Source organism: Hyla sarda, chromosome 1 (genome assembly GCF_029499605.1).
Source record: "Hyla sarda isolate aHylSar1 chromosome 1, aHylSar1.hap1, whole genome shotgun sequence".
Classification (NCBI taxonomy): domain Eukaryota; kingdom Metazoa; phylum Chordata; class Amphibia; order Anura; family Hylidae; genus Hyla; species Hyla sarda.
The window spans coordinates 282,177,312-282,190,261 of record NC_079189.1 but is presented as its reverse complement, the minus strand read 5'-3'; the positions used below and the strand labels follow the sequence as shown (position 1 = coordinate 282,190,261).

Genomic DNA, 12,950 nt, shown 5'->3' with positions numbered 1-12,950 from the left:
TCTAATGAAAGCAATTAACCTATTGGTTTTGCATGCTTTACAACATATCAAAAGTTTTTGTATCTGACAGTGCCCATTTAAACACAATTGCTAAGTTAAATTGCTGTGATAACAAACTGACTCAGTGTTTTTAATTATGTCCACACAGGAGCATTGGAGTGATCACGTACATCCTGTGAGTATACTTAAACAGATGGGTGTGCTTTTAAGAATAATCCAGAGACAATTTTTTTAAACTAATTGTTTTAATGAACATATATTATTTGGTAATGTATAAAATAAAAAGTAACCCTTTGTTTAAAGGAAATCTGTCAACAGGGATGGACTGGGAACAAAAATAAGCCCGGGCATTTTAGACTAAGCAGCCCACTTTGACCATGGGTGTGGCTATATTAAGGTGGAGTCACAACAGGGGAGGGGCCAAATGTTAGTCATAGTTTGCTATAATAGGGCATTTAACATAAATATATATGTGTGTGTGTGTGTATATATGTATGTATATGTTAACATATAGTAAGTATGACAATTTCCTATATTGCCATTATACTGTTACATCTTGCCATCATAATGTTACTGACCAAATCCTATAAACTGACAACTATATTACCGATAAATACCAGTATTTACACCTTTCTTCCCCCGAGTGACAATATAGCGGTAGATGTCAGCCCTACACAGGCTGTGGTGAACATAAAAGTGTGTACATAGTTACGTCGGATGACTCCCAGGTGATGTCTTCTCTGATTGGAGTTGTTCACTTTCATTTTACTTCTCCTTCTGACCCAGACCGTCATGACGATTTCTTCCAGCCATGTCTCCACAGAACCTGCCAGACAAACATTTGGGCTTCCCACTTTTCCAGCATCTATCTTCAAAACAGTAATAACCCCCTTGGTGTCCCACACAGTAGGTTTGGTAGATAAGTGGGTTGGGGAAGAGTAGGTAGGCAGGAACCCCGTAGTATTAGCAGCCCTCTGTATGCAGTATTAGCAGCCCCCCTGGGGGTAATATTAGCAGGCCTCCCACCTGTAGGTAGTATTGATATATATAGCAGTCCCCCCTGTATACAGTAGTCCCCCTGTATATAGTACCCCCCCCCCCCTTATATTAGTAGCCCATTATATATATATATATATATATATATATATATATATATATATATATATATATATATATATATATATATATATATATATATATATATTTTGGCGGTCCCCTGTATATAGTACCCCCCCCCCCTGTATGTAGTTAGTAGCCCACCACTGTAAATAGTAGCTCCCTGTATACAGAAACTCCCCCTCCCGGCCTGTAGGTAGTAACTAGCCTCCCCCCCTTGTGTATACAGTAGCCCCCTTTATACAGCAGCTTTCCCTGTATACATTAGTCCCCGCTTGTAGGAAGTCAGTAGTTCCCCACTTTATTTAGTAGCCCCCTGTATACAGCAGCTCTCCCTGGAAGTAATAACTCTCTCCCCCCCCCTTCCCAATATTTAGTAGTCCTCTCTATTGGTACAGAGCTGGGAGAGAATGCCCTTAGTGTACACTTCTCCCAGCTCTATGTAGGAATCTGAGTGTTAAGACCACAAAATATCAAAAGTTTGTTTGAACGAGCGTGCCGATTTTTAAATAGTTTGTAATAAAAATCTGATTAAAATGTCATTTTCTAATAATTTCTATTTTACTTTTTTTTCTTAATCTACCCAGGTTAAGTGGAGCATCACCCTTTTTGGGAGAGACAAAACAGGAAACTTTGACTAATATTTCAGGTGTTAATTATGATTTTGATGAGGAATACTTTAGTAATACAAGTGAACTTGCTAAGGATTTTATACGAAGACTGCTCGTCAAAGATCCAAAGTGAGTTATATTAAATTTTTTCACTAAAAGCTTATTCTGACCATAAACACAAACATTTATGCCCTGCACCAATAGATATGTTTTCATGTTTGATGACTCTTCCCCTTTCCTTCCATTGTCTTCCCTGTTTTGTTTTCTCTTTTGTGTCATATTAGTATGCACTACTGCCATTGCCTTAGATAATATATTCAGACTAGATTTTTCCTTTCTATCTCCTTCTAGACATATGTTGTCCAGACATGTCAGAAGTTTAGATTGCATTGGGTATCAGTCCTTAGACCCAGTGCAATTGTGAGTTATAGATAGCTGAAGTGCATTGTAGCAGGTATCTGTCTCTGGCTGGCTCCCTGATCTGACTGATGTTCTACATTATAGTCTTTAAAGGGGTACTCCACCCCTAGACATCTTATCCCTTTATCAGGGGGATGCAAGCCTATGGAAGGGGCGTGACGTCACACAGGGGGCGGAGTCGTGACCCGGAGCAGTAACAGGTGGGTGCTGTGTGCTATAGTGCAGGGGTCCCCAGCGGCGGGACCCCCACGATCAGACATCTTATCCCCTATCCTTTTGGATAGGGGATAAGATGTCTAGGGGTGGAGTACTCCTTTAAAACTCAGTCGGCTTGGCAGGCCGGGAGTGAAGTGCACTTCAGCCATTTGTAACTCACACAGTGTGATCTAAACTTTTACTACAAAAGGGATTTCTCAGTCCTCAGTTTACCAGCTATCACAAGGACTGATGTATGGTGAATGTTTGTAGCTCCCAAAAATATGTGAACCTTCTAGATCCAGATATGAGTAAATAATTACATTTATTTAAAATACATGGACAATTATTAAACTGATACAAAAAAATAAAAATATTCACAAACCGCAGGGCCCTACGGCTGTCTGATAAAATATTGCTTATACCCCTAATGTGTAAATTAGGGGTATAATTTTCACATTAGGGGGTATAAGCAATATTTTATCTCACAGCTGTTTGAGAATATTATTTTTTGTGTCAGTTTAATCATTGTCCATGTATTTTAAATATGTATTTTAATATGTAATTTTCATATGTATTTTATTATGTATTTTAAATAAATGTTGTTATTTACTCATATCCTATCATAAAGGTTCACATATATTTTTGGGAGCTACAAACATTCACCATACATCAGTCCTTGTGATAGATGATAAACTGAGGACTGAGAAATCCCTTTTGTAGTATATATTTTTACTCATTACTATCTGGGTGTGAGAGTATCTCAGTTAACCTCGTTTTATTTTTTGTTGTGAGCTGCACATACAAACTTTGTTTCCAAAGATCTAAACTTTTGACATGTCTAAAAGACACTACAAAAGATTATCTGACAGTAACCCTTTATAAAATAGTTAATGCCTTTATAGCTCTCTATACATATTCCATGTTTTCATAGCATGTATGCGGGATTGTGGAGGTCCATGCTTGGTCATACAGTGGTCAAGTCAACTGAATGATGCCTGATGACTTACGTATGCTTGTCCTTTTCTCAATAATAGGACTTGTGTACGGAACTTCCTAGGCATGAGTCGATTGTTCTAACATCGCAAAAGGCCTGCTTCTCTACATGCCTGATCTGAAGATGGGATGGGAATTGAACTTTGGAGTTACACTTTAAAGTGTACCACTCTATTCATAAAATTTTTGAATGTCAAAAAAAAAAAAAAATTTTTTTTTTTATCAAGGTCCGAGTGAAAACACATTAAGCATTCCTGATTTCTTCTTGTGATCATTTCGGGTCTGAACATTCAGACCTTGACAAATGAAAACTTTTGCTGTGTCTCTACAACATATGAAAAGTTTTTTCAAATGACAAGTGCAGTTTATTTCTTTCTTTTATTGATCACATAATGTAATTACAACATAAATTTTATTCCTCAGGAAGCGGATGACAATCGATGAGAGCTTGGAACATTCGTGGATTAAGGTAAAACATTGTGCAACCATGCTTTGGTGATCTACTTGTATAAAAAAATGGGCAAAGTTCACATATGCGAGATCTTTTGTATGATTGATACCAGTGGCACTGTCAGACCCAGTTGACTTTCAGTGAGTGAGGTTTAGTATTTTGACAACAATAGTTCTAGTGAATGGAATCTCTAATGCAAATGTGAACTAAGCCTAACTGGTTGTAAGTAGCAGTTCATATAAAAATGTGTTCTGCCAAAAGAGGGTTAAAAAAAGCTAACATTAAACATTTTCTTACTCTCTGCTCAGGCCATCAAGCGCCGTAATGTTCGTCATGAGGACAGTGGAAAGCGACCTGAGCGTAGAAGGTTAAAGACAACACGTCTTAAGGAGTATACAATCAAATCCCACTCTAGTATGCCTCCTAATAATACATATGTCAACTTTGAAAGATTTAGCCATGTGTTGGAAGAATTAGGAGCAGCAGAAGATGCACTCTGTGAACTGCAAAAGAGTCAGACTACTTCACGTGAAGACCTTTGTGCCCTGCGCTCAATATATGAAGAAAAGGAAAGCTGGTACCGGGAAGAGCAAGAAGGTGTGGCACACCAGCTAATGGGGCTTAAGCAGGAGCTACAGCGCGGAGAAGGCCAGCGCCGGCAGGTTCAAGAAGATCTGCGGACTACCATGCTAAGTGCAAATGGTCTGAAGAGGAAATTTAGCAGATTAGAAAACAGATATGAAGCATTGGCTGCACAGGTTAATGCAGAAATGAGCTTTGTTGAAGAGCTGCTGAAAACCATGGAGAGGCCTGATGTAGAAGGTGTCCGCGGTGTATGCTAGAAATAGAGAAAGCTTGGTTTGTGCATGCAGCTAGACATGGGTGTCCTGCTATATATTATATGCAAATATTTCTTCTCTGACACAGAGACTGTGGATGTGTTAAGCTAACAGTATACAAGAAGAGGATGAATCAGTGCATTGCAATTCCACATTCCAATAACATTTTAAGGACTGTAAACTATATAAGGAGATAGAAATTCATTACTGGAGAAGGAGAAGATCATCAAATCCCCGGTTGTTGTTTTTTCTTTTTTAAGCTAGTAGACTTTACATTATATTACTTAACTTGTTTTCACACTTTAACAATATGTTATACTGTGTATGAATTTATGAAACTGACTTTAACACTTTTTGAGATGCTTTGCGTGGCAATTTAACAAATCTTTAAGGATTTTCTGATAAAGTATGTTATCTACAATTTTTCTTGCCACTACAGCTCTTTATCCCCTGTGCAATTGGATCTACATATACAAGATTAACCCTGCCTTGAGCCAGTGCCTTCTCTTTAAGACAGTCTTTATGTGTTTCCTGGTCTTGGAGGGGCAGGGTAGTTTTCAGGGCAAAACCATAGATTTTTCACGTAGGTGAGGATTCCCCCCCCCCCCCCCCCCCCCCCCGTCTCACACTTGTGTATTAAAATCTACTTGTGTGTGCCAAAAGACTCCTGTGATCTGGATAAGCAGCAGTCCTCATATTACGTTGATGTTTCACAAGTATATATTATATATGTTATGCAGATACTTTAACACTTTCCCTGATGTATGAAATGCTTCAGAACTTTAAACACTTGGCTCAGATAGGTTGTAAGTGCATAGATCTATTACAGCTTAATATCTTAGCTTTCCAATCATGTCTTTTATTTATTTTTGTAACTTAGCTTTTATATGTGTTTAAAAATTGTCTGGTAGTGGCACAGTTAAAGGGGTATTATGGTTTCTGTAAAAATGCTTATTTGTTGTAGAGTGAATAATTATAAAATTGCCCTGTATACTCATGGCTTTACCAGGAATAATGCTTATTTAGCTCCAACATATTCCACAGCACTTTTTTTTTTTTAGTTATTTTAAAGAACTGTTTATATTATCTTTATTTATTACTTCCTTTCCGATGATGATAATCTGTCCTGGTTGTGTGATAGACACATAGGTGCACAGCTCATTACAAGACACAGCTCTGATAACTTTACTGTAAAGAACTATACACTGTATATCTTTTCATCACACAATGAATATCCCATTATTTGCTGAAACAGTAAAATCCCTTTAATAGTTAATTCTTGTGCCGTTTAGTTTTATGTACCCATTCATATGCAGTAATTTAGAGGGAGATTCATCAAAACTTGTGCATAGGAAAAGTTGCCCATAGCAACCAATCAGATGGTTTCTTTTATTTTTGAAAAGGCCTGTGAAAAATAGAAAAGCAATCTGGTTGCTATGGGCAACTGGTCAACTTTTCCTCCCCACAGGTCTTGATGAATCTCCACCTTAATGTATAAAAATGATGACATTTTTAAACAAGAAGCCAAGAAAGCTTCTTCGCATAATCCATTTTTTAACCATATGCAGCAATATTCACCTTTTGAAAAAAAAATAATAAAATACACCAATCCAAAAAGTTTTTGTCTTTAAAGCCTTCATACTGCCTACACATGGATAAGACAGGTACAGGCTTCCTCTTGTCCTGCTGCGCTTGATAAACTGGTTTCTTATACAAGCGTAGGGAGAAGTCAGCAGGGAGTCGGCCACCTTGACTTTATGCCCTGGTCCTGGCATATCATTTAAATGGATGTCTCTGAAGTGTATGTTTGTTTAATGTTTCCCATGATTTGGGCAGCATGAATTATCCCCATTCGTCTTCATGATGGAAATATACTGTTACAATTTACTCATTTTATCTAGATAAAAAAAATTTTTTTTACAATTTTGCTGTTCCCTCTCTATATTGCACCTGATCATAGAATCAAGGCATAGGCCAGTATGCTGGAAATAAAGGCATTACATAATAAATAACAGTAAATAAATGAATATTTCATGACTGATTCTGGAAATTTATTTCATGCACCAATGTTACTTTAAAATAACTTTTTTAGATTGTTTAAGTAAGTTGCTTGTGGCACATTACTCTTTCCAAAACCACAATCAAACTGCCCCATATTACAGTTTCACATTTTATGCCAAAAATGTTATTGATTTTTGTTGAAGGAAAGTAGGGGGCCTATTCCAAAGCTAAGACATATCCTCCTTTGGTGGCTACCCAGCGGGTACCAGTGCATTCAGACTGTGCAGGGGCTGCGTCATCAGTCATGTGGGGTGCACACTGTGTGTGAGAGACTAGGCTGGCCAGTGAAACAGCGTCAGCAGCAGAACATCTCTGTTCAGTGCCCAGACTACAGTCTAGGGTCCAACCTGGGTCTGTTCCCAGGTGATGGTTTGAGTGGAAGACCAATAGTAAAAATACAGTGCAGTTGCATCAAGTGACTGAGGTATGGCGTCTTCTTGAAGTCATTTTTTTCCTTTTTCTTCTCTAAACCGTGATGACTTGTTCGAGCTATGACTCCATTTTGCAGAATGTGCCAGAAAAACATTTAGGCTGTGTTCACACATCAGTACATGTGTGGAATGTCTTCCCTGGAAACACGGGCAGACATTCTGCACACTTGCATGTTCCACTGGGGCTAGGACCAGTCTGAAACGCACCATCTTTATAGACCTTTTCGAGCGGAATCTGTTCAGAACCTGTTCATTGTTTCTGCGGAAATTCTGCCATCTGCACAGTACAGCAGAAACCCATTGTAGTCAATAGGATTCTGCTGCAGAATTTTTCCAGCAAATTCTGCTTGAAAACTCTGCCGTGTGATCGTGGCCTAAGGCTTCTTTCTTTTCCAACATGCTTCACACGATTTTCCCATTTATAGTCTCCCAAATGGTAAAGTTTCCTGCACAGTAAAAGTGAGTAAGTAAGTAGGTCTCCCTTTAGGTAGAGAGGTTCCCCATTAAGTGTGTCTCTCACAGCAGTTTGGTAGTTCCTACATCAGGTAGATATGTCTATGTTAGGAAGCCTCCCAGTAGACATGCAGGTCTCCCCATTAAGCAGGTAGCCCCCTACAATGCCATTGCTTCATAAGGTATGTCCATAGGTAGTTCTCAGATTATACAGGTTGTCTCACCATTAGCCAGGTAGGCTCCACATCATAGTGTAAGCCATGCCCTGAAGTGGTCTGCAGCCTACATCAGTGTTTCCCAACCCTTTTCGGCTCAGGGCACCCCTACCGACGTTGACGAGCAAAGAGGGGGAAAAAAAAAGGGAAAAGCGCTGCCGATGCACAATATCTATTTAAATGTGGGTATGTAGATTACAGTGCTGCTTTTAGACAACTCACAAATTACGTCTTCTCTAATCAACATCTTTCCCTTTTCTTCTCCATCTGGTCCGGGCCATCATGACAATTTTTTCCAGCCACAATTCACCGTTGAACCTGCAAAACAATTCTATTAGGCTCTGCACTTTTTTTTTTACATGGGTGACAGTGGGGTGTAGAAGAGTGTACATGGGTGACAGGAGTTTAGAGAAGTGTACAGGGGTGTACATGGGTGACAGAGGTGTTGAGGAGTGTACATAGGTGATGGGTGTACATGGGTGACAGAGGGGTGTAGAAGAGTGTACATGGGTGACAGGGGTGCTGGGGGGTGTACATGGGTGACAGAGGGGTGTAGAAGAGTGTACATGGGTGACAGAGGTGTGTACATGGGTAAAAAGGGGTGTAGAAGAGTACATGGGTGACAGATAGGTGTAGAAGAGTGTACATGGGTGACGGGGTAATAGAAGGGTGTATATTGGTGACTGGTCTTGGGTGTAGGGGAGTGTACAGGGGTGTTGGGGATGTACAGGAGTGCACATGGGTGACAGATGGGTGTAGATGAGTGTACATGGGTGGCAGGGGGGAGTAGAGGAGTTTACATGGGTGACAGGTGTGTAGAAGAGTATACATGGTTGACGGGTGTAGAGGAGTGTACATGGGTGGCAGAGGGTTGTAGAGGAATGTACATTAGTGGTAGAGAAGTGTACATGGGTGACGGGCATAGGGGTGACAAAGGGGTGTACATGGGTGGCAGAGGCGTGTAGAGGAGCGTACATTGGTGACGGGTGTAGAGGAGCGTACATTGGTGACAGAGGGGTGTAGAAGAGCGCACATGGGTGACAGATGGGTGTAGAAGAGTGTACATGGGTGGCAGAGGGGTGTAGAAGTGTGTACATGGGTGGCAGAGGGGTGTAGAAGTGTGTACATGGGTGGCACTGGGGTGTAGAGGAGTGTACATGGGTGGCAGGGGGGTGTAGAGGAGTTTACATGGCTGACAGAGGGCTGTACATGGCTGACAGGTGTGTAGAAGAGTATACATGGGTGACAGAGGGGTGTAGAAGAGTGTACATGGCTGGCAGAGGGTTGTAGAGGAATGTACATTAGTGGTAGAGGAGTGTACATGGGTGATGGGCGTAGGGGTGACAAAGGGGAGAACATGGGTAACGGGTGTAGAAGAGTGAAAATGGCTGGCAGATGGTTGTAGAGGAGTGTACATGGGTGACAGGAGTTTAAAGGAGTGCTTGGGGTGTACATGGGTGACAGAGGGGTGTACACGGGTAAAAAGTGGTGTAGAAGAGTGTACATGGGAGACAGATAGGTGTAGAAGAGTGTATATGGGTGACTGGGTAATAGAAGGGTGTATATTGGTGACAGAGGGGTCTTGGGTGTAGGGGAGTGTACAGGGGTGTTGGGGATGTACAGGAGTGCACATGGGTGTAGAGGAGTGTACATGGGTGGCACGGAGATGTGGAGGAGTGTACAAGGGTGACAGAGGGCTGTACATGGCTGACAGGTGTGTAGAAGAGTATACATGGGTGACAGAGGGGTGTAGAGGAGTGTACATGGGTGGCAGAGGGTTGTAGAGGAGTGTAAATGGGTGACGGGTGTAGGGGTGACAGAGGGGTGAACATGGGTAACAGAGGGGTGTAGAAGAGTGTACATGGCTGGCAGAGCGTTGTAGAGGAATGTACTTGAGTGGTAGAGGAGTGTACATGGGTGACGGGCATAGGGGTGACAAAGGGGTGTACATGGGTGACAGAGGAGTGTAGAAGAGTGTATATGGGTGACGGGTGAACATGGGTAACAGGGGTGTACATGGCTGGCAGAGGGTTGTAGAGGAATGTACATTAGTGGTAGAGAAGTGTACATGGGTGACGGGTGTAGGGTTGGCAGAGGGGTGTAGAGGAGCGTACATGGGTGGTAGAGGAGCGTAAATTGGTGACGGGTGTACACAGGTAACAGAGTGGTGTAGAAGAGTGTACATGGGTGACAGAGGGGTGTGTAAGAGTACATGGGTAACAGAGGGGTGTACATTTGTGACAGATGGGTGTAGAAGAGTGTACATGGGTGACGGGGGTGTAGAGGAGTGTACATGGGTGGAAGAGGGGTGTGGCGGAGTGTACATGGGTGAGGGGTGGACAGAGTGACAAGGTGGTAACAGAGGGGTTGACGGGTAACAAAGGTACAGAGGTGTGAATAGGGCGTGGACATAGGTGACAAGGATGTGGTCAGAGGTGTGGACAATGGAGAGTGAACATGGGTGACAGAGGGGTGACGGGGTGGACATGGATGACAGGAGGGTGGACAGGATTGACAGAGAGGGGTGGACTGGGGTGACAAAGGGACAGAGGGGTGGGGTGGGGGGTGAACATTGGTGATAGAGGGGTGGACAATGGAGAGTGAACATGGGTGACGGGGAGGTTGATAGGGGGGTGGCCAAGGTGGACATGGATGACAGGGGGTGGACATGGAAGACGGGAGGGGTGACGGGTGGGGACAAGGGGTATAAAAGAGGGATGACAGAGGGGTGGACAGGGGTGACAGGTGGTAGACTGGGGGTGGACATGGAAGACAGGGGGGGTAAACAGGGGTGACGGGGTCAGAGGGGTGAATAGGGGGTGGATATGGCTGACAGAGGGGTAGACTGGGGGGTGGTCAGAGGGTTGCCTGGGGGGGATGTGGGTGACAGGGGGATGGACAGGGGTGGCCAAGGTGGATATGGATAACGGGGGACGGACATGGGAAACAGGGGGTGGAAATAGGAGACAGGGGGGGGTGAACGGGGGTGGACAAGGATGACAAGGGGGTTAAAAGTGGTAATGGTTGACAGGGGGTAGACTGGGGGGTGAACATTGGAGACTGGGGGGTGAACAGGGGTGACGGGTCAGAGGGTGACAGAGGGGTAGACTGGGGGGTAGTCAGAGGGGTGGACGAGGGACGAACATGGTTGACGGGGGGTGGACATGGAAGACGGGGTGGACAAGGATGACAAGGGGGGTAAAAGGGGTGACAAATTAAGAGGGGTAAACATGGGTGACAGGGATGGACTTGGGGATGGACAAGGCGGACATGGATGACAGGAGGGTGGACATGGGCGAAGGGGGGGAGACGGGCGAAGGGGAGGTGGGCATGGGCGAAGGGGAGGAGAGACGGGCGAATTGGGTGTCCATGGGTGACGGGGGGGGGTTGGACATGGGTTGAAAAGGGGTAACAGAGGGTACAGTACCTTAACCCCTTGGGGACGGAGCCCATTATAACCCTAAGGACGGGAGCCTTTTTTTTTCAAATCTGACCACTGTCACTTTAAGCATTAATAACTCTGGGATGCTTTTACTTTTCATTCTGATTCTGAGATTGTTTTTCGTGACATATTCTACTTTATGTTAGTGGTAAATTTTTGTCGATATTTGCATAATTTCTTGGTGAAAAATTCCAAAATTTCATGAATAATTTGAAAATTGCATTTTTCGAACTTTGAAGCTCTCTGCTTGTAAGGAAAAGGGACATGTCAAATAAATTACATATTGATTCACATATACAATATGTCTACTTTATGTTTTCATCATAACGTTGACATGTTTTTACTTTTTGAAGACATCAGAGGGCTTCAAAGTTCAGCAGCAATTTTCCAATTTTTCAGGAAAACTTCTAAATCTGAATTTTTCAGGGACCAGTTAAGTTTAGAAGTGAATTTTAGGGTCTTATGTTGCAAATCCCCTATGATGGACCCCATTATGAAAACTGATCCCCTCAAAGTATTCAAAATGATATTCAAAAAGTTTAACCCTTTAGGTGTTTCACAGGAATAGCAGCAAAATGGAGGAGAAAAATCAAAATCTCCATTTTTTACACTAACATGTTATTGTAGCCCCATTGTTTTAATTTTTACAAGTGGTAAAAGGTAAAAAGGCCTCCCAAAACTTGTAATTCATTTTCTATCAAGTAAGGAAATACTTCATATGTGGATGTAAAGTGCTCTGTGGGTGCAGTAGAGGACTCAGAAGGGAAGCCCGTATCTCAGAACAGTAAATAAAAAATAAAATAAAACACATGGCATACTATTTTGGAAACTACACCCCTCAAGGCACGTAACAAGGGGTAAATTGAGTCATTATACCGCACAGGTGATTGACGAACTTACCCTTAGGGTATGTTCAGACGAGCGGTATTTTGATGCGGATCCACTGCTGAAGGACCTCTTTATGCCGTCTATACATGTGCCTGCTCGGAGTGGCAATACGCTACTACGAGCAGACACACTGCGATGTGCGAGTCGCCGCGCGCATGCGCAGCATACTTGCACATCGCGGTAGCTCTCAGCCTAGCTCATGGAGTAGGGGGGGGGCGGCCGCGATGTGTGCGAGTGCACCGTGCATGCGCGGCGACTCGCACATCGCTTCAGTGTGTCTGCACGTAGCAACGTAATGCCGCTCCGAGCAGACACATATATAGGCAGCATGCACAGGTCCTTCAGCGGCGGATCTGCAGTGTACAATACGCTGTAAATCCGCTCGTCTGAACGTACCCTTAGGGTCGGGTCACACATGATGTTTTTTTGCTGCGTATTTGAGGTAACCTCCCACTGCTGCCTTCTGTATCCTGCTCCCGGCCTTCAATGCGCTCCCCTTTAACCAATTGATCACACCACTGCTCTGCTAATTGCCCCCGGCCACAGCAATATTCTGTCTCAGCCAATGTGTTTGTTTGTTTTTTCAATGGGCATTCTGGGCAGAATGTTAAAAAAAAAATTCAATTCCAAAGTACCTTTTAAGTTGCTTTCTCTGAGTGACTGAATGATATAGATACATATATTTTGTTAGGATATGTTCATGTGCATATTTTGCTGCAAATTTTTCCGCAGCTTATTTTAATCTACTGCAGAAAATCTTCAGAAAAATACACGTGTGCAAACATACCCTTATAATGTGATATTTAAGGAATTCAAAGACGAAAGTGCAGCT

General features: G+C 42.8%; 1 protein-coding gene across 1 annotated transcript in view; it reads left to right on the top strand.

Annotated features, from left to right (window-relative positions):
• DAPK3 (death associated protein kinase 3) overlaps positions 1-5,229 on the top strand; it is a 32,789-nt gene extending 27,560 nt beyond the window's left edge. Inside the window, exons 5-8 of the mRNA XM_056573785.1 lie at positions 149-175; positions 1,704-1,856; positions 3,762-3,807; positions 4,098-5,229. Of these exons, the coding sequence (XP_056429760.1) occupies positions 149-175; positions 1,704-1,856; positions 3,762-3,807; positions 4,098-4,631 (760 nt within the window). The 3' untranslated portion in view covers positions 4,632-5,229. The remainder of the gene's footprint in view (positions 1-148; positions 176-1,703; positions 1,857-3,761; positions 3,808-4,097) is intronic.
• Positions 5,230-12,950: the final 7,721 nt, after the last annotated feature.